General features: G+C 40.1%; 1 protein-coding gene across 2 annotated transcripts in view; it reads left to right on the plus strand.

Annotated features, from left to right (window-relative positions):
• Positions 1-23,455, plus strand: part of DGKB (diacylglycerol kinase beta) — a 223,250-nt gene that overhangs the window by 89,681 nt on the left and 110,114 nt on the right. For both annotated transcript variants that reach the window (XM_033165554.1, XM_033165555.1), the window contains one exon: positions 672-832. In XM_033165554.1, the coding sequence (XP_033021445.1) occupies positions 672-832 (161 nt within the window). The remainder of the gene's footprint in view (positions 1-671; positions 833-23,455) is intronic.

Genomic DNA, 23,455 nt, shown 5'->3' on the forward strand with positions numbered 1-23,455 from the left:
TAGAAATTCTAAGCCATTGTTAATTTAGGCTCCACGAAAGCAGGGTAAGCTATTTTGCATTAGTCTGGTGGAAAGCTGAAGTTGTTTTTGTAGTTTCTTGGCCTGGAGCAAAGCCATCACCAGGTTTGAGTTGGGTTTTTGTATAGTGTTGCTGATTGCAACTGCTCTGCCTTACTTTGCTGCCGCCCTTTGTTATAGCTTTCAGCAGCTGCTGTCACTTCTACACACACACACACACACACACACACACACACACACCATGGCTGTCTGGTACTGTAATAATCAAGGAGACTAGGAGCCACTGTCTCCAAACCGTGCTGGGTGGCTGTCATGTGCTATGTTTTTTGTTATTCGGGCAGCACTTGGATCCCAGGCCATTATAATGCCACAGGTAAGTTTGTGAGGAGGAAAGGGTGGATGGTGGTTCCACCACTACAAGAGCTGGATTGATGTGGCCAACTGGCAGTGGACGTTGGCATCAGTTCTGTAAGGAAATGGTAGCTCAGGCATGGTATCAGCCCTGCGGGGCTGAAGAAACTTCCATATTATGCTAAAACTGGGTTTCCACAATTTACATGGTGAGATTGTGGTGCTTAAATTTGTGTGAGGAAATAAAACTACCAGGGCAAAGGCAGTCCTGTTTAAAAGTCGGCGTGTATGCGTTTTTGCAGGATATGAAGGCGAGAATCTTCTGAAGATCCTAAAAGATATTGAGAACAGTACAGAGATCTTGCTCGACAGGTGGAAATTTGAGGTCATACCTAATGATAAAGATGAAAAAGGAGACCCAGTGCCTTACAGCATCATCAATAATTACTTTTCCATTGGAGTGGTAAGAATTGTGCTTATTCTTCTGTGGTTTTTGTTGTGTTTTGTTTTTGCTGTTCTAAGTAACTGTTCAGAATTGATGCTCAGAGTGAGGGATGACTGAGCACAGATAATTTATTTTATATACAGTTTTGTCTAGAAAAAGGAATACATAAATGAAACAATTTGCATAAATTTATTTACATAGTCAAAATAGAATTATTTTCTCAAGCTCTTCCACCTGTTCATGTATGGGCAATATAATCACACAGTTCCTAATGGCTCATATGAAGAGCTGTAGCTCTAAATTAGTGGTGCCTATACAAATATAAACTATGAATCATTCATTAACACCTCTTAACTGTCATGTTGGTAAATATTCAGACTTTCAAAGGCACACTGCTGAAAAAGGTTTCTTAAATATATTCTTTTGTTTTAATGGACAGAATTAGGCTTGCTTCCATATGTTACTTGACTTAAAAAGGTGCAATCTATTTATCACTTCCTTGAATCCATTACTGATCTTCTGGATGACACAGCAACCAAATAAATAGTGTTAGCATTGGGGGAGGGCCATGACTCCGTGGTGGAGCTCATAGTTTGCCTGTAGACAGCCTTAGGGTTCAATCCCAGATAGAACTGGGGGAAAGTCCTGTTTGAAATCTTGAAGAGTTGCTCCTGACATTCAGCATAGACTGGGCTTCCCAAACAGTGGTGCACAGACCACCCGTGGTCCACAAGATTCATTCAGGGATTCCACAGCATCCCTGTAAAATTGCAATTAAAAATCATGCAGCTCCTAGCGCCATGCATTACAATTTGCGACAACAGGCAGAAAAATAATTAAGTGGTTTGCCAGCACCCTCAGCAAATTTCAAGTGGTCTGTTGGGCAGGGGGAAGTGTGGTGACCACTGGAGTCAACAGTGCTAAAGCTGATTGATCAATGAGCTGTCTGCATGAAAAGCAGCATCTTACCGTAACTAGGGGGGAGTATGCATGGAAAGGAGGTGGCCAGATATTTTGTTAGAATTATATTGATGAGTGGAAAAATACAGAAGACATTTAACACAGAACCACTTTCGTTTGGGATGAAATGATTGCTATGTGATTCTCAGCTATTCCTAGAGCTATACTACTTACTCATTATTTTGCATTTGTATTTTCTTGCTAATCTATCCAGTACTCAACCCAGAGTGTCCTAGTTACACCAGCTCCCTCTTGTTTGTTCCTAGCAGTTTCGTCACCAGAGGTACACAGCCTGTGAAAACTATCACAGTTTTGATAGCTGAAATCCACTGACAAAACTTATTCTCCGCAACCCTTAAAATCCTTTCTCCAAGCCACTTAAGCTAGTGATGGCCATGCCTTGTAACAATTAATTACAAAAGTCAGTTTGGGGCTGACCTTAAAAAGTTTAGCTGGTGCAGAATGTGGTGACCCAACTCGTCAAAAGGCGGGGAGCAGGTTCCCATACGTACAAGCGGGCACCTGCAATTACTTGTCTATTTGTGAGGAGGGGAGGCAGCAACCCCACCCCACGTGAAGAGACACTCCATTTCAGATCATGTATGAACAGGGGTTAGATAATACGGTGGCAGAGCAGCTTATAAATCAAGATAAACCAACCATAGAAGCAATTCAGTGAGAACAACTAGAGTTAACAAGAAATGTTCTCTGGATTCTTTGAGAAGCATGCCTTAAGTCTTAACGTTTTTTGTTTTTGTTTTTAAACTGGTCTACCATATTGAGACAAAATTCATTCATTGTAGTACTGCTGATGAATAGAAATTTGTATGTATTCTCTTAAAAGTTATTATCATATGGTAGCAAAGGTCTACGGCAAAGACAAGTGTACTTTTACAACACCTAATATATTGCCATCCAAATGCACTATCAAATAGAAATTTGCATGGTCATGATTTAATATCCTTCAACTATAGCCAGTCACTAAGAGCCTCTTATTCTGCCAATAGGGGAAAAAAATGACCGCTTAGTTCACATAATCATAAATTTGGCGTTGTTATGGGTCTAGTTCCCCTTCACAATCCTCTTAAGTTTTTAGCCTCATGTTTCATTCCATAACTTTAATATATTCTTCCAGAATGGGAAAAGAATCTGAGCTACAACAACTTAGGATCATAACTTAATCTTATATTAGATGGGGATTTATTACCATCACCCACATGTACTACAAGCAAATACACTGGTGTTTCTGACGCTAAGATGGCAGTGCAGACTTGTAATTGATGCTCATCTAAACGCGAAGGCAGTAAATCAAAGTGATACCCAGAACAAACAAGAAATACAAGGCAAGGAAGAGGAAACCTTTTAGTGCACCTAGTCCTTTAAAATGTATATATTTCAGCCTATAACTAAAATATAATTAAAAATTATATTTAATTATATATAAAATATAATTAAATATATATATATTTCAGCCTATTTTTACGTACTTGTTAAAAATACTTATATCCTGCTTTGAACATCAGAATACCATCAAAGGGACTAATAATAATAATAATAATAATAATAATAATAATAAATAAATAAATAAATAAATAAATAAATAAATTATAACAAAAATTGCAGCTGCAATTTTAAAAGCATTGAAAATGTATTGGAAGTCTAAACTTAATAAAAGCAACAAAAACAGCTTAACATATATTTGCAGGCCTGTGTCCCCAAACCCTGTTGTAACCACCAAGTTTTCAGTCCTCACTTAAAAACGAACTATGATACAAGCCGGTCCTTGATGATTTTGTTTATTTCATACATTTAAATACTCCTCGTCAGCGAAATGACTCCCAAGCTGAGGTGTAAAGTAAGGGTAGAATCTGAAGTGTCAGCGCACATGATTGCATCTCATCTTCAGGCTTTTCTGTCCGAAACTGATTATTTAGAGCCGTTCCGGTGGAATGGAAGCTGCCATGGACTGAGAAATGAATAGTGGGAGCCCCTACCTTGCTGGTTCTCCTGGTTTTCAATATCAGAGACCAAGGCATTCTTCTAAGCCCGAGATGGCTAGAGAGCCAGTGGTAGAGCATCTTCTTTGTGTGCAGAAGGCCGAAGGTTCAACCCCAGGCATCTCCAGGTAGAACAGGGGGAGAACCCTGTCTGGAACCAGGCAGCAGGCAGAGTCTTATCTCCAGTCATAGCCATGCAAACGTTTCCCATTAAAACAGCAAACAGAGGCTTATTTCCAGTGTTAGTGCTGTGGTCCATCAAGGGTTCGCTCCTTTCAAATACTCCTGTGTTTGTTTGTTTGTTTGTTTGTTTTGCGTATGGGCTTTCCTTCAGAATGAAACCAGCCACATTCTTAGAGCTCTCCTGAGCTTGTTGACTTAGAGAGCCCTGGGGTCAACCCTATGCTCTTCTTTGCATTCTGCATAGATCACAGGAACAAGATCTAAGCAGTTGAATATTTTATTAAAACGGCACTACAGAATACCGCTTTGGAGTACCTCTGCATTTTATATGAGAAGGGGGGGGGGGGAGAGAATACTGAAGCTACATGAAGAAAAGCAAATATTCAACTACAAATTCAGAATTATACAGAGACCTAAAAGCTTGGATGAATGTAACTGCCAGCTAGGTGGTGTATAATTAGCTGATAGTTATGTTAGTCCGTATATACTGTTCATTATTTATGGCATTATTTTCTCTATATGAGATTTGTAATTCACTAAGTAATGATTAACAGTTCATCATGGTGCTGTATTAATAATAATCTACCATAACTGTGATACATTCTCATATTGATAACATTATTTCTAACAGTCACTGAAGTATAACAGTGTGAAGTATTTCCTCCCATGAATGTCTTGTTAAGGATTTTCTGCTTAAATATTGGACAATATGGGTTAATTCCAGAATGTTTGCATTCTGTTTCGCTTTGTTTTTGATTGCATATAACCTTTGATGGTAGATTTTATTTGGCACATAATGTAGTGATAGGCACAGTGTAAATAATGAATTCTACAGCTCCTCATTTCAGATGTTGTATTCCTGTTGTAAGAGCATAACACAGGTAGTAGAGCCCTATTCTGGATCAGACCAAAATCCAGCATAGTCCAGCATCCTATTTTTCCTCAGCAACTGGTACTTAGAGGCATAGTGGCTCTCATCACAGAGGTATTTTAAAGCCAAGACGGCAATTAAATGAACATGGGTATTTATTTATTTCGTCATGCGTTCGTGATTCCAGAGATTTTTCTTATTGCCAGTTTGAGGCGTTTTCTCCCCTTGGGACAATATACATATATTGGGAAAACTTGACGTCAATATTTGATGCTGGTTTCAGTTGATCAGGGTGCACCCATGTCATAGCACCTGGCACAAATTAAAAAATATGGTTGTTGTGTCAGTCTAATATACAAAGCCAGTTATTTGAAAGGAAGATGAAAAGAATGAATGAAGATCATTCCAGGTGCACATCTGGTCCATTATGATGATGCAACACCAAATCATCTCCCCCCCCCCTGAATGTATGAAAGGACATACTTCTTCCATTGAACTTAATGGGAATTTGCTCAAGAGCTCTGGGTGAGTGTGGGAGCACATGTGAAGCCTTGTATCTTAGCTTGGTATTTTAGATGATCTGTTTATGAACATGTTGAATACATGTAAGTCTTTCCAAAAGGAGACACTTGCCCACTAAGCCCAACCATTTTTATTCTGGAGAAATAAACAACTCAGCTGTTGATGCTAATTTTCTTTTTATTGTTCAAATTTTGTTTCAAAAAATATATGGTGAGAGGAAGGAAAATATGAGCTGGCAATGTAATGTTAAAATGCTATAGAGAATCCCCCCCCCCCAATGTATTATATAACCATTTGAGGTGATTATGGCATCTTTTCTAGAACCAACTATTTACATTCTCCTTTCATTATCTACCTTTGAAGAATGGGTGCTAATTTTTTAAGAGAGAAAAAAAACCCCAAAAAAACTTGACAATGGGGGTCTAATGAGAAGAAATTATTTTCTGAAAGGCAACAGTGATCATTTTTGAAGTTATTAGATTAATAAGTACAGGCTTAGTCAATGACATTTCCTATCTAAGGAGGGTTATTGACATTTTGATATGAGACAGAGAGACCTTTAATGAGATCTCAATCAAAGGTAATATTTAGATAATGATACATGAATTCATAAATACTAGTCAAATAAAAATGCTGTAGTCCATTTTGGCTTTCACCTTATGGGAATCAGCACAGGCCACAAGATTAACAAGATCATGATTGACTATTATACCCTCTCACTTTAACGCCTAATTATGTCTGGCTAATTGTATGAGATAATGTTTGAAGCTGAATTTAACAATGTAACTTAATCCATCATCCAGACAGATTCCCTGGGAAAAGATACTTACCACAACAGGTATTAATAATTGCTGCCAGTGTTAAATGTGTAGTGTTCAATAGTGTGGTTATATTCAGTACACTTTCAACCCAGGCCAAGTGATTTCAAAATCTCTGAAGACAAAATACTATCCTGGAGTATAGCTGAATAATACATAAAATAAAGTTATCTTTGCACCTTTACTGATTTGCATTCTGGGAGAGGAGGCAATATCTGGATGTGAAAAGCAACAACATGTGATTGGCACCACCAACATGGTTGTAGTATTCATCAGTGTACCACAGGCACGTGAGATCTCACTATGAGGAAACTGCTCTCCCAGACATGTTAACCACCAACCCACAGTGCCTCTGTTTCCCCTGGGTTCAAGATCAGTTTATTGGCCCTCATTCAGTCTGCCACTGCACCCAGTCCAGCCTATCCTGGCTCAGAAATTGTGGAGAAATAGAGCTGTGTGTCATCTGCATACGGATCACACTTTGCCCCAAACTCCAAATGACTGCATTTTAGTGACTTCATACAGATGTTAAACAGCATTGGAGACATGATGGTTCATTGTGGTACAGTATAGTGCAAGGACCATGGAGCCTAAACACAGTTCCCCAGTGCTGCTCTCTGAACAGGTAGGAGCAGAACCATTGTAAAGCATTGCCCTGCAGTGCCAATCCCACAGAATCAGCCCAAGAGTATACCATCATCAATGGTATCAAAAGTCCATACCCTCCAACATTTCTGTGGTGAAAATAGGGACACCTTAAGGAAAAACAGGGCATTCTAGGATCAAATCAGGATGGCTTCTGTAAATCTGGGACTGTCCCTGGAAAATAGGGACAATTGGGTCCAAAAATCGCACTCTGCCTGTCCCACTCTTGATACATGTCATCCATAAGGGTAATCAAGGTTGATTCATGCCCCAAACTGTGTATGAACCAGATTGAAATGGATACAGGTTACTCATATCCCCCCAATTGCTTGACCACCACCCTCTCTACCACCTTACCCAAGAAAGGGATATTTGTGACAAGGCAGAAAGTTGATATAAACCATAATATCCAGTGTGGACTTCTTCAGGAGTGGGCATACTTGTTGTTGTTCAGTCGTTCAGTCGTGTCCGACTCTTCGTGACCCCATGGACCAGAGCACGCCAGGCACGCCTATCCTTCACTGCCTCTCGCAGTTTGGCCAAACTCATGTTAGTAGCTTCGAGAACACTGTCCAACCATCTCGTCCTCTGTCGTCCCCTTCTCCTTGTGCCCTCCATCTTTCCCAACATCAGGGTCTTTTCTAGGGAGTCTTCTCTTCTCATGAGGTGGCCAAAGTACTGGAGCCTCAACTTCAGGATCTGTCCTTCTAGTGAGCACTCAGGGATGATTTCTTTGAGAATGGATAGGTTTGATCTTCTTGCAGTCCATGGGACTCTCAGGAGTCTCCTCCAGCACCATAATTCAAAAGCATCAATTCTTCGGCGATCAGCCTTCTTTATGGTCCAGCTCTCACTTCCGTACATTACTACTGGGAAAACCATAGCTTTAACTATATGGACCTTTGTTGGCAAGGTGATGTCTTTGCTTTTTAAGATGCTGTCTAGGTTTGTCATTGCTTTTCTCCCAAGAAGCAGGCGTCTTCTAATTTCGTGACTGCTGTCACCATCTGCAGTGATCATGGAACCCAAGAAAGTGAAATCTCTCACTGCCTCCATTTCTTCCCCTTCTATTTGCCAGGAGGTGATGGGACCAGTGGCCAAGATCTTAGTTTGTGGGCATACTACCTCCTGTTTAAGTACAGCAGGCACCACTCATTTGCATCATGCTGCATTCACCACATCCCTGGATCTGTTCCATCAACCCTTTTCACCAGCCAGGATGGGCAAGAGAGTAACAAGCTGGCCTCATCATCGCAAGAGCCCTGTCTGCATGATCAGGCCACATAATCTGAAATTGGCTGCACAGAGTATGGGAAAGCACTGCACTGGCTACCTCAACTGCATAGCTGTCAACTTTTCCCTTTTCTTGCGAGGAATCCTATTCTGAATAAGGGATATTCCCTTGAAAAGGGGAAAAGTTGACAGCTATGCAACTGGAGTTGCAACAGTAGTGGTATCTAAGGCACAATGGGGCTGAGCAAATTTATCATCAAAAGTGCTGCACAACATGCTATCAAGTGCTCCAGGGGTCCACCCAACACTTCTGGTACACCTAAAACAACTCTGCCGAACTGCTCTTTGCAGATGCAGTGGAGGCAGCCAAGTTCTGTCTGAGTAAATGTGGGGGCAGAATTGGCATCTGGATTTGTTGCCAAATCTGGTTCCAGGGTTTCTATCGCTGATGCAGGTGAGTAGCTTTTTTGGGGGGGGGGGGTTGGGGTCATCTGCCTATCACCTAAGGCATTTGAGAGGGGAGTATCATTTTCCATAATGGAGTGTAGATTGTTGACAATATGTCAACATTATGTGTCACAACAGAAATTAAAGCCTACTAGATATTATGGAGTGGGATGTTGGGGGGTTTTGTTTTCTTTTGTTTTGTTCAAAGCAGCTTCAAGTTTGCTTTTGAAGTCTTAATTCGACCCTCTGATTTACCTTGAGATAAGTTGCTGTTCCTTTAAAAGGAAAAGAAGTACTGCAATAATGAATAATAAAAATAAACCATTTCTCACTCCCACAGCGAGTGGTTACAAGTACTACCACCTGGCATCTTAGAGAAATTTAATAATAATAATAATAAGCATGCTTTCTTGGGGAAAAAAATCAGTGATTTGATGCATGGCAAGAATAAGCAAATCCATACAAGTCAATCTTGACTTGATTATATACAGAAACAAAAAGATGTGTTTTTGCCCCATGTTCAGAGGACAGTTTTTAATGATGGGGGGGGGGGAATTGTTTTCCATTCATTCTTACAAAAGAATTCATCTTGTTTGGCTCTAAATGCAATTTCTAGTGAATATTCTCTCTTTCTCTTCCCTTGACCAGGGGTTCGTTCCAGTGATTTTTTGCATGCTGAGAAAAAAAGTTGATTGAAGCCAATTAGCTTTGTGTTGCATTTCCCCCATTGCAAATCTCACTCTTGTTTAGAAGTCAGCTTCAGATCTGGTAGTTTTTCACCTATTCCATATTGTCCCACCTGGTTTTTAAGATCTGCTTTGGTGCCTTTGCGCCAGGTTTTCTCTCTTTGGGAAGAATTATTTGATGGGGATAAGAACCCAACCTTCTTTCTGATTTTCCTGACCTTATGAGTCTCACTCCTCTCCTGGTATGTCCCGGGTAGGACCTTAAGGTCCTCAAATAATAATTTGTTGGAGGTCCCGAGCCACAAGGATGCTAGGTTGGCTTCAACTAGGGCCAGGGCCTTCTCAGTACTGGCCCCGACTTGGTGGAACAGTCTGGCACAAGAGACCAGGGCCCTGCAGGATTTGGCATCTTTCCGCAGGGCCTGCAAGACAGAGCTGTTCCACCTAGCCTTTGGGTTGGTTTCAGTTTAACCCTGATGTTTCGTTCTTTTGGTGTGATTGGTGGGCTACTTAAAAATGAGGCTGCAGTTTAGATTTAATTTTAAATTGTATTTTAATCTGTATTTTAATGAATTGTTTTATGTTTTGTTGTGATTTTATTGGTGTTAGCCGCCCTGAGCCCGGTTTGGTGGGGAAGGGTGGGGTATAAATAAATTATTATTATTATTATTATTATTATTATTATTATTATTATTACTCCTCAGGGACATCTGCTTTTTGTCATTAGTGAGTGCATGGACACAGCAACATGTAATCAGTAAATTGAGTTGCGAGTGAGAGTTGCCCAGTAAAATTAGTTGGTTCCACACTTCAGTAGGGTCCAAATATGGAAGAAAGAAATAGGGGGCATTTTGCCCTGGTGGGGGGTGGGGATGTCCAGGCTGCAAGTCTGCTATGATGAGGAGAAAATGTTAAACTAAGATTGTAGAATGGACACAAAGCCAAAACTATGTGACACTATGCTGCTGTTCCAGTAGGATCATGACAGAATCTCAGGCAGATATAAAATTGGAAATAGTTTAGTAATGGGTTGCCAGGTTAAACAATGAAAAACATTCATGCTCACAATTCATTTATGTTTTTGCATAACTCCTTGCATAAGGATGGCATCTCAACCCTTAAGCAGCAGGCCTCTAGTGATTAGTTCTGTATGAAACTAAAGCAAACAGTATTTAGTTACCAAGAGATCTCCTGTCATTCCTCCTTGTTCCTTCTTCGTTTAGTTCAATTATTCCCCTTTCTCTTTCTATTTCTCTCTCTTGCCCTCAGTTTTGCTCACACCTATGCCCATATGGGTTTCTACAAAATCAGTGATATTGATTTAAATTAAACACCTATGGTAGGGCTAACAATCATTCATTGACTTTTAAATTTGTTTGAAATAGTTAAGATGCATTAAGTTATAATTTTAACTACTAATGTACTTCTGGTTGTGCAAACTAGACTGAATCAGTTCTGAATCAAATTAATACAACTCCTAGGTGTGGATATGGTTCCAATTCACACTCACTCTGCTACCTGTAGGTCTATTCAGACGTGTGTGTGTGTGTGTGTGTTGCTGACAGTTCACATGAATGCAATAACTAAACAATGGCCTGCCATGCTTGCATGAATCGCCAGCAAAGGGTGTGTGCCTGTATTCATCGATGAACTGGGTCAAATGTGAGTTTCTTTGGTGTGGCTGCATTCAGTAGTTTTCTCCATGTGGAAAAGTTTCAAATGCCTGAGCTATTTCTTCCTGTTTGGTACATCAGAAAAAGGGTATCACAATCTATTTGACAAGTTTTGGGGATTTATGTGTACTAAATAGAAATGACTATATTCAGCTTTCCTTTTTCTCCATGCAAGGACGCTCTTTGTATATTCATTAAAATTAGGACGGAACCTGAATAAATCATAGACAGGCTGTGGTGTAACGATGATGACTCTGACTTGCCAAAACTCTGAGGCATCTCAGGAATTTGCAGCTTGCATAGTAAAGACTATATCCTCAGCATGCCCCTCCAAGTCATGGCAGAGGGGAGCATTCAAACACTGTAGCCTGCCTGTTCAGGTTCCTTGGATTGCTCTCTGAAGGCTTCCATACATGGTGCAATTCATGACTTCAGTCATTGGCCAGATTTGTGAACCCTGTAAGAATTTGCTGTGGTGGCCCAGTACTTACTGTACCAGCCACAACATTATCCAATGATATATTCCCTCTTTATACCTGGACACCCTGGTATCTGACTTAGATGATAACATTTCTAGCAGTGGTTCCACTAACTTGTTCCTTCCCCAAATAAAGGTTTAGCTGCTACTTTATATGTAAGTTGTTGGAGACTAGCTACTTTAATAGATGGCACATAACTGGTGGGGACATATGGCTTTAATTAAGTACCCTATTCTAGCTCCTTCTTAGGCAGCTATCCACATGGCAAACGATATTTGTTGAACACAAATCAAGTTTCACAGCTGTCTCTTAAAAGAAACTGATTTAATGACATAGGTTGCTTTTAAACACTCTGTTGGGTTACGTTTTAGAACCTTAGGAGTTGAATCCAACAGAAAAAGATGGGTAGGACACATACATTAAATATCATATGGTTCTTCCCCCCTTCTTTTTTCTTACATTTTAGTCTCCTTAAAGTATTATTTTCGAAGAAACAATTATGCAACAGTAAATGTTGGCAGGCAGCACTATGAAAATCCAATATGATTTTTTTAAAAAATGTTCTTGTATTTTTCATAATTTATCAACCCAAATGTGGCTTTTACAAATAGATAAATTACAGTTCTTTGGAGTTGCTTGTTAGAAATTTGTTGAAATTATTTTTAATGCGTGTGGAACTCAAGCAATAAGATTACTTTAGCAAGATTGGCCAATGCTGTGACTTGTAAGTGGAATTTGACTCTTGGAGAATTCAAAGGGAATAGTATTAAAATAAGGGTCATGTACTGCTGTCCAGCAGACATGCAAATTATTTCATACCCCCCCAAAATTGAGAAAATTCTAAGTATGGTTTTCATTCCTGTTCATAAATGTTCATGAATCTGCAAGTTATAAATGTACCCAGAGAACCACAGTTTTTTGGTGGGTCTTTAATGTTAGAGGCGGTTCGAATCCCTGCGACAGGGTGAGCTCCCGTTGCTCGGTCCCAGCTCCTGCCCACCTAGCAGTTCGAAAGCACATCAAAGTGTAAGTAGATAAATAGGTACCGCTCCAGCGGGAAGGTAAACGGCGTTTCCGTGCGCTGCTCTGGTTCGCCAGAAGCGGCTTTGTCATGCTGGCCACATGACCCGGAAGCTGTCTGCGGACAAACGCCGGCTCCCTTGGCCTATAGAGCGAGATGAGCGCCGCAACCCCAGAGTCGGACACGACTGGACCTGATGGTCAGGGGTCCCTTTACCTTTACCTTTTACTCCACATGGGTCATTGCACTGTGTTTGTACACACTTAATTACTTGGAGGAGTGATCAAAAGACAACTGTGTCTCACTTTGGGCTAAATAATAATAATAATTTCATTGCCAAAATTGTGGTCAGTGAATAATATGTGGTGTTGCAGAATAGCAAGGTGAATTGTTATAAATGCTAGATTGTACACAAAACCACATTGACTGAACCAATAGCTTACACTTAGTTCATTTCTATGATGGGGATAGGGAGAGCGACTGGGAGGGGGGGAGCAGGGAGGAGACCTAGGAATCTGACAGGGCAGCAGTGGTGGCCCCCACATACCAGAGGAGTTCTTGAAGGCACATGACTAGGGTTCAGATCTCATGAGGACAGTGAGATGGAGGAGATAGAAAGGGAAAAAATGGAATGCTAATAGAAGAGATGATTCCCTGAGTTCCAGGCTCAGTCACACCTGCATACCAAGGTTCTAGGAGCAGCTAGGCACAAATTATTTGGTGCCTAGACTGTTCTGGTCTCCTCTAAATTGAGATTCTGCTAGCAAGAGACATCCAGTGAAAAAGTAAACATGAAGGAGGTAAAGATAGGAATGCCTTTGTAGGTTGTTTGTCGTAATTATTAGGCACATGCAGAAGGTTGACTGAACTGATATGCTTGGTAACATAAAATGACTCCTTGATAATTCCTACTTCAACTTATGCTGAAAGTCATAAAGTACATTCAGAACAACACGTCTAAAGTAAGTCATTCTGTATAATGCGCTATAATGTATTTTATGCATGGTTTTTTTGAAGGGGTTGAAGAACATTGCCTTAAAGTGACATGGTAGCAAATCTACCTTCCAGATTATAGAAGTCTTTGATACATTTAGCAGGCATTATTTGTATAATTAATAAACAAATTGACATGGAAGCTGTGAGCTTCCCCCCCCCCCCAATAATTTCACTGTGTACCATATTAGTGATTTATAGTTTGACAGAAACCAAATTCAGTGTCACATCTGACATAGCAAAAACAATAATTTGTATGTATTTTCAAATTGGAAATTATAAATCTGTGAGATAATGTAATTTTTAATTGGTGTGAAAAACGCAGTAATTTAACAGTGAGCACCAAAGTGATTCTGTGTCAAAACATGCCTCCATTGAGACTTCTTCTGAGGCTGTTGCTCTTAGAAGTATCATGGTTTCTTGCTTCTTTCTTTCCTGTTATTTCTGTTTTTAATATTAATTTTGTTTAAAAGATTAATATCGCACATGGCGGCAGAGCTTCCAGGGTGATTTACAAAAAAACAAGACAAAATTACCCAAATAAAATACAACGACAACATGTTTAAAAATAGGAAAAAAAAATATTAAAAAGCTGGTGTGTGTGTGTGAAAATGTTTTAATCTACTGTTACTGTGACACTTCCTTTGTTATTGCTGTCAGACCCAGTTCAAGCAATATTAATGTGGGCATTGTTGCTGTCCACTATCACCTCCCATGCCACCTTGGTAATGTCCCAGGTTCTGCTTTTCATGGGCCACCAGATGTACAGGGATACACCTTGTTGGAACCAGGGATGGAAAGCCAGCTGGCTTGGCCCCAGCCGGAGCATCTCCCCTCTCAGCCTTGCCGCTGTGGAGATCCATCAGCCATCCTCATCCGACGTGCGCCTGCGACTCAAGCTGCTGTGCATGCAAGAGCACATGTTACTCAGCAGAGTAAACACACAACAGATCAGGCTCGAGGCGTGGATACTGTACTAAACTACGTGTTTATTCTACATAAATCAGGACAAAGAAAAACATGGCCTCTCTCCTTGTCGTTCTTCTCGGAGAGAGAGAAAACAAAAGTGATACAAAGCGGATGTTCCGCTCAAGAGACTCCAGGAATCTGCGCTGGAATGTAAAAAATTCCACATATCTGCAGCAAAGGGTGGAATGGAATTCCCAATACACCTGACACCACTGTTATAAACCCAAGGGAGAGGACACACTGGCATTGGAAATATCTACATTATTCCAATAATCTTCCTAATGCACGCACACACACACACACACACACAGAGAGAGAGAGAGAGAGAGAGAATAGGACAATAACCAATAGGCTCAAATTACAGGAAAATGGGTTTGGACTAAACATTAGAAGGAACTGTACAACAGTGAAAAAGGTGAGCTCAAAGTGGTAGATTTGCCTCCATTAGTCACTTTTAAGAAGAGGCTGGATAGCTACCTCTCAAGGATGCCGTAATAGTGGATTTCTTTAATCTGCCCAGGGGTTAGACTCAGCCTTTGAGGTTCCTTCCAGTTCTGTGATTCTATAGTCTGACACATATTTGCAGTCTTTAGAGTGTTCTTACACAGCAGAACAATGTCTATATAACTTCCAGAAAGATAGCTGACTGTTCTTTTTTCTTTTTGTAATCAGAACAATGGAGTCTCGCGGCACCTTAAAGACTAACAGATTTATTGTGGGAGTGGCCCTTAGTCCACGAACGTCTGTGTAGTTTAAGTGTAGTCATTCCTCATAGTGTGTGGAAGTTACAGCTCATAATCTTGGCAATCCCTTTCAGCCCTGGGATTCTATAGATGTACGTTCTGTGTTCAAAGACCATCTGTGGGTTTAAAATTATGACTGCACTATTTCTTGATAATATTATGTCATCTTGGCTCTTTGTCATATGACCATTTCATTTGTTAGCCTTTTTATGTACGGAATCTTTAATGTAAGCCCTGTCTCGTTCAGCAATTTGGATACTGTTGATTTTTACAGACGGTAATTGCTCTGTTTCAGCAAAGCACTGCTAGCACCACGGAGGCTGCTGCATCCGTTGCTAGAGAAACATTCCTGTATAGAAGTGGTCAAGATTGTGTTAAGGATCCAAAAACATTAATAAACAGAAGCAATTTTCTGATAAATATGCTGAATATTACTGGAAAAATATCTGTTATATGTTTCAGAAATGAATTGTGATTTAAGTGTTCATGTAAACAGCTTTATCTTATATTGAAAGCAGATGTTGGTTCTTGATCACTCTTTTGTTCAGTTTTAGCCAGATGTACTTGTAGAGCTTAGGGAACAAAATTACAGTGAACTGTTGCAGGTTTTTTGTGTTAAAGGACCTTTCTAAGAATTTTACTGTGATCTTTATCTATACTTTATTATAGGTGAGAGAAAATGTACTTTTCATTAAATATATTGCAAAAAATATGTTCAAACCATTTTGGCATGTGTAGTAGGATAATAAAGTGCAGACTGTCTTAATCACCAGGTCTTATTTAATATTAATATGCTGTCATTAGCTGTATCTGTTAAAATACATATCATTTTATGCCATTCAGGAGATTTGCTATCAAATACTAGACCTTAAGCAGATGCAGAAGGTCCTTAATTAACCATTAGATTGCCAGGCTGAGCCCTGAGACAGAAAAGGGTTCTGGGTATTGTATAACCAAGGTGATTTCCAAAATGCATATGATGCATTTCTTTGAGCACAGTATGCAGACTCATAGAGTATTGTAACGCTAAAGAGAAGCATGCCTACTCTTGCAAAAATAAGATGCATATTGTGTACTTAATCCTTTTCATTTGCTTCATCAAGAATATTGCTTTTGAAGCTACAATATCCTATTTGTATAGTAAATCAATATGTGCATGATTTCTTTTATGGGATATACAAATTTATTATCATGTGCATACTGAGTGGATGATATTCAACACTAGTCATGCTTCAAGTAGACCCACTGAATTAAATGGACTTTCATTTATTTTAATGAGTCTACTTTTACTCTTTTAGCATGACTTGGTTGGATATCACCCTGTGAAGCTTACTGTAAATGGCATATCAGGCCCAAGCTTATAAAGACCAAAATTTTAAGGCTTATCGTGCTGAAGGGTGGCATGTATTTGGGTGATAACCACACTTTCCCCCACCATATCTGCACCAGGTATTTTGGTAAAAGGTTTTACTACTTGGATATCATGGTCATCTGTGTGGGACCCCTGTAGGCATATGTATCAGTGCAATGGTTCAGAATTAAGTTGTAAATTTCTAAACCATTCTGATTAGTTTGTAGCGCCCCGTCAATCACTGCTGCTCAGGTTGCACTTGGTGATGCCTATCTAACTTAACTGAGCAAAATTTAAGAAATATGTGACTTATATAGGCATCACCAAGTGCAACCTGAGCAGCAGTGATTGACAGGGCGCTACAAACTAATCTTATACTAACATGATTGCTAAATATATCAGACCTTAACAATGGAGCCTTGTGCACAAAGGGGACAGATATTTTTGTTGCTGCCATAACACCATTGCTGAGAGGCCCATGTTTCTGAGTAAGCAGCAAACCATAGTTTAATGTGATGTGCATGAAGAGGCTCAAACTTCTGGCTCACGCACTCCCTCCTCTTCTTGTGGTTTCTCAACAAACTTATGAGTTCTTGACAAGCCGTTGTTTGATATTTTCTCTGAACTGGACAAACCATGATTTGACTAAACTGTGGCTTGCCGAGAACCCAGAAATAAGTTTAATAATGTAACTATGTAGGAAGAGGGTGGGAACTTGAGACCTGTGTACTATTATGTTTATAGCTTTGGCATTGCATCTGAATTGGTATTCTTTCTCTGGCAACCTGCCAATGATCATTATTCAAGGTAGAGAGAAAGAGAGAAGGGTGTTATTCTGCATCTTGTGTAGCTAAAGTCATCTAAGTATCATTATAGGTTTTGAGGGGGGGGACCCTCCTAAACGCTGGAAATTAATAAATTGTAGGATTTTGATTATTTGAGATATGAAGGGAAAATACCAGCTGCAGATGAATTCCTGGGCTAGCATATGCAAAATGACCTGGCCCAAGCTAGAGCCATTAAGAAACAATACAGCACCATTGAAGGCCATTGGCAATGCAAGAAAATTGTCCTTCCCCCTCTGCCCTGAGCTGTGAACAGAGGCAGGAGATTTGGAAGGTTGCTGGGGTAACTGAGCATGATGTCACAGGAAGTGTTCGGGACCTTTGTCATGAAGCTTAGGATAGCTGAGGAAAAGGGCAGGTCCTTTGTGGGCAGGCTGAATGAAGGCAGCTTGGTGCTGTGGGGAACAAGACCCTCTTGAGATGTCCATGCTGTAAGATCTAGAGTCCCTCCATTTAAATTCAAGTGTAAGTATGTGAATGAATCATATTTCTTAAAGCTACAACAGCCATGTCTTGCTTCTCAAAGGAACACGGACCCTGTATGAGCTTCTGGAACTCCCTCGGAATCTTACCATGACTTGGAAAAGATTGTGGGTGGTGTCCAACTTATGTAACAGTATTGTACATATGCCAAAAGATAAGACAGTCCCAGCTCAAAGGTTCATAATCAAATGATACAAAAGGAAATAAGAAGGAAGTGGAAGAAGGAAGCAATGGAGTAGCTATTCCTTCAGTGATATTCTTGGGAGGTAAGAGTGTAACCTCTTAGTGAAGCCAGGCTATGTCTTACTTGGCCTCTGTAGTCCTTCTTCTTTGGTGATCTGGCTATTGCATCTGTAGACTGTTGCTGATGTCTGGGGCCTTGGGGGATTTCCTCTCTAGAGGTAGCCATAGAAGTCCCTGAAGCACATGTTTTTGATCAGCCAAGGTGGATATTCCTTATCAGGGCTCAGCTGACAATGCAGTGCCTCATTCTCATTCTTGGAATTATCCACTTCTTACACTGCTTAGATCCCCATTGCTCCGGGAGTCAGGAAACAGAAGGAAGAAAGCATGCAGAGCTAGTTATTCAGGTCTTGAGTAGAGCTATTCTCAGGTGACTGGCCCCGATGAGTTTTTGCTGACTTTATTGTTCTGAAGGGTATTACAAAGTGAGGCTGACGATCTGCTACAGAAATCTGCAAGCGATAAAAGTTAATTATAATCTTCATTTTTTACAAGGAAATATCCCACACACAGAAACATATTTTATATATAATTTGAAAGTTAATCCAGTTTATAATGATTATTCATTATAAGCATAAGCCTGATAGATTAGGATGGACAACTGTTTAGAACTTCATGGCTGGGAATAGTGCCATCTCTACCCACAATTGATGCACATACGTGGCTATTTGGCTGTCTACCTCATCCCATCTGCTCACATGGCATGGTGCCGGCTTACAAATTGGTTAGACCTGTGCCAACAGTAATTGATGTAGTTATAAATACAAAAGATTGCATGTGCCATCTCCTGGAACAAGGTTTTTTTGTGGCCCCTGCAGTAACGTGGCTCTGAACTTGGTGGTATCTTCAACCCATCATATGAAAACTTCATAGTTGTATGATATTTAAAATCTGAAGATTCACATTGTGAATCCTTAGGATGAACGTGCATGTAATATAAACAGGGAGGCCACGACTCTATAAATGCATGGACAGCAATGCTAATACTAACATCTGCCTGTAGCAAATCAGATTTTAAAAATTCACTGGTATGTCATTCTCACCACTCCCTGCATCCTTCATGACCCCTTTGCTGTTATGACTTCAAATAGTGTGCTCCTGTAGTTTTCTCTTTTGCTGAAGGAGCAGGGATGCTTCCTCTTGTAGGAGCTCTGTATGTGTTTTGGAGCAAGCACACAGCTCTGGATTGGGATCATGCCTTTAATAGAACACACACACACACACACACACACACACACACAGTAAAACTCACCTGCAAGATTTGTATCAGGAAAAACTAATCTTTTTTCTACCTAGCTGATCTAGACGTTGTGGGTGCCTTTGGTTGACTGATTAGGAAATAATGAAATCAGAAAATCGGACTAAGCACCGAAAGTTCACAACGATCTGTTTCTCCACTCAGAGGCTTAGAACCGAATTGGCATGTAGAATAAATTTAATTTCTTTTCCTGTGTTTCCTGCCACCCCTGCAAGTAAAATCTTAGTGGATGTGGTAGAAATTTGCACTCTTGCGTAAATGTTCAGCTGCAGCCAGAAAGATCCAGGATGTTATCCCAGAATGCAGACTATCACAGGCGGCATTGACTTCAACACTAAGGAGTTAATAACCATGGAATTACTTTCCTTTAGGAAACTTTTTTTTCCCTGAATGTGAATGTTCAGTCTGAGCATGCTTAGTTGAGTCAGTATGACATCACTTATGTGGGTGGATTTTTCATATTTTGGTTTTGTGGGAGGCATGATATTTATCTCACTGTTAGGAGAGATGTCACCAATGTCCTTTATTTTAAGATATGAAGAAGCAGCGCTGATCATCTTTCTTTTCCTCAAAGGATTTGTAGATTCAATTAGGAAGTTGTAAGGAAATACCTTTTTAAAGGAAAAGGGGGAAATAATCTGATGAATTATCATACATCTGACCGTGTGGATAGTGTCATTTATATAGTTTGGCTGTATCGGGGTGGGATGTGAAGTTTCTTGTTGGTGTTCTGCTGTGTTTAAGAGAGAGCTGGACAACAAGCCATCAGGAGCACACAGCTATGTCCCTACCTGATCCACACTAATATGAGATATGATGTCATATGTGGGGCAGGTTGGCATGGCTTGGAGAAAATGACCCTGTAGGCCAAATTGGGACCTGTGCCAGGTTGAATTTGGCCTTTCAAGTCAGAGGGTCCTACCTTTGATATATAGTCATGATATGAAGCAGTGTAATGTCACAAATAGTAATGTTTCAACAGTGATGAAGCAGACCATGGATATTACCCTAGTGCAGCAATGTGGATATTGAGTGGTTCTGCTGATATTTGCAAAATGTCTATTTAAAACTCAATGGAGAAAAATATAGTTAATGTTTTGTACCAATTTTAAAAAGTAAATTTATTTCAGGTTTATTTAAAGGGGTCATTTGGCAAATTTGGTCCTTCCTGGCCAAGTATGCCATTATTTACCAATACTGTTCCAACTTCACATATGCACACTGAGCATTAAAAGAGGTGTTTGGGGGTAGATGGCCCCCAACCTTTCCCCCAAGTCCCTTATTCATAAGAAAATGTGAATAGAGCTATTCTTCAGAGGTCCCTTAAACATTAGGGAACTGATCTGTGTTGCCTCATTCGAAGGAATAAAAGTTTGCTTTTCATCTTTTCATCCTTTAGTCTCCTTCTTCTTTTTGAAAAGAGAATGGGATTCTTCATAAATTGATTAGCACAAAGTATCATTTACAAGCTAGAAAGGGTGGCTTTTCTGAGCTCTGCTAAATTCATTTTTAAAAGTCACTTTGCTGTAACCATGTAAACCTATCTAACCCTACACTGTTGTTGAAACCAACTTAAATGGTCCCTGATAAGAAAACAGTCAGGACTATCCATTCAGCCAGAGATGATCTGAACTCCAGCTGATTGTCCTAGCAGCTGTGTGACTTCATTACCATTAGAAAGGCATACAGCCAAGCCAGCTGGTACGCAGAGAGGCTGTTCAATATACATAGCATGTCGGGTTTGTTGCTTTACGTATCAGCATTATAAGAGGATCCCATGGAAAATAAAAGAGAGTAGAAAACACTATTCCCATCAAGGCATATTCTGAATCTGGCACAGAGATGAGTCTCATTGGGACATTTTTACAGTACTGTATATTATGTTTCAGCCCTTCGTTAAACGGAGACAATGTTAAAATTTGCATTTATGTAGATTCCTGATACAGATACATACGATAGTATCTCAGTTAATAAAAAGTCTTTGCTGTATATTAGACCATTAAGTTACTGCTTCTGCTGATGTGAACTTAGATGCAATCAGTCAGTGCTTAATTTATAAAAAAGTGATCTTTGCCATTTTTTTCTGGACAGCCCAGTCCTTAATTGTGAATATCTGGCTACACAATACGATTATTCAGTCGCGAGAATGAGGCACACATGCTTAGAAGCTCTTATTTTTCATATTTATTCCCATTTTCCATGGGTTGCTCCATTATCTTTCATTGAGTGCAGAGTAAAGATGCTGCATGGGGCCAATTTGGGGAATAGGAGGAAGCCATACCCAGACCTCATAAAGGTGGTCCTCATTCTGATTTATCTTCTTCAGTGTAAGCTGATGTAGTAAAATAGCTACAGGAGCTGGCATGGTGTCAGAGAAAGACCAAATTTGATTCTGCCATGGGGGAATGCTATGGGTTTTCTGTGAGTTGTGGGCTTCTTCCCCCAGTTCAATATTGCTCCTGTCCCTATATGTGCTAATTGAGACTTCGCTAATGGAGCTGTTTAGTTACTTTGTAAACAGAAAGAAGTGGTAGTTTTTGTAACCAGAGTTATTCAGATTTCTCACCACCACCACCACCAGAAGACTTGACTATTTTTCCAGCTTGTTAAAGAAAGCTTTGCAGGACTCACCCATCTCTACTTTTTCACTGGATATCTAGGTGATGTCACCAAATCACTATACAGTTATGGTTTTCTTATACTGCAGAAAATTCAGTTTTGTGTACAGCCTTCTTCATTTTGCCCCCAAGGTCCTCAGGCAGCTGTGGGTAGGCTGCATGTGGCCATGGCTGGTGCTGGTGGTTGGGCCATTTATTATCTCTTCCCCTCCCTCTCTCATATTCTTGGGGAAGAAGTGCATGGGGAAGTCTGGGTAGAGTGTGGTGTACGTGGGGATGGGATGTGGGGATATCTCTCTCTCTCTCTCCTCCCCATCAGTCATATTCTCCCCAGTCTGCCCAACAGCAATTGCCGGACAGAGGGAGTTCAGTTTACATGGGTAAGGTACTGTGTGTGGAACACCCTGTCCCCTGTCCCCCCACGCATCACCCTTGCCATGTAAATTGAACAGTCCCCCCCCCCGTATGGTGGACAGAATCCCAGTTTTTGCAAGGGAGAAGTTGGTAGGATGGAAAGGTGTTTAACTCTTTCAACCCAGTCACAGCTAGTCATTTCCCACTCCTTCTCCCGTCCCCTGACTTACTTCCCAGGTGGGGGTTCTAAGGTGTGTTGGTGGTTGGAGGAAGTTGTGGAAGTGGCATGATTAAGCACATATCCAACTGGCCTGTCGATTTGCCCCTTAAATGTTGCTTTGCATGCCGATGGTACACACAGGACTGATGATCCCAGGTTTGCTGTTGGACATGTAGTTCGACTCCAAACTGTTCTGTCTTTGGGGGGGAATCCAAGAATTTAGTTGGATGCATTAACTAATGATATTACTGTATAAACTTTGTAGAATAATAATAATAACAGTTTATATGAAGTAAAAATAATAATCCTGCATACAGCATCAATTCAGATTACTTCATTACCATCATTAGAGCCAAACCCACATACCTAATTACATTACAATAATTAAATATCTCTGTGTGCTTTGTTGGGCCTTAAATGTTGGTAGATAAGTTATTCCTCCTAAACCGAATGATATTAGGAGTGGGGACTTATGGCTCTTGTAGTTGATAATAAACGGAACATTTAATTGTGAAAGTTGAAGTTGAAAATGCTGATTCAGTAGTTGGGAAAAATACATTTAGGTTAAATATTAATTTAAATGTCCTCAATAATGGGTACCTATGCTATTTAAGGAAGTAATTATGCCACAGTGTAGTCAACAAGAGTATTGATTAGAATTTAATTCACTGCAAGAAGACTCCAATCATTCTTAACAGAAGTTTTTTCCTCCTCTTTAACAGTATACTGAAGCTTGTCTCTTTTTCGGTTCTTTTTTTTTCCTTCGGTGGTCAATTTAGTAACAAGTTTGCAATTAATCATTTGCTGATTGCAATGAATGGTCTGTCAATAATATGCAGCTCACACTGCTAAAAGGGTTATACAGTGCTTTATTGTTTTCCTTTTGTCTTGGGAACACTTTGTCTAGCTATGTTTCCTAGAATGGATTTTGAATAGATGTTTTGAAGTAATGCATGCCAGTTTTAAAGAGACACCATGGACTGATTCGGCGTATTAATCAAAATAGGCACTAACTTTTTTCTTTTGGCA

This window comes from Lacerta agilis, chromosome 12, assembly GCF_009819535.1.
Source record: "Lacerta agilis isolate rLacAgi1 chromosome 12, rLacAgi1.pri, whole genome shotgun sequence".
Classification (NCBI taxonomy): Eukaryota; Metazoa; Chordata; class Lepidosauria; order Squamata; family Lacertidae; genus Lacerta; species Lacerta agilis.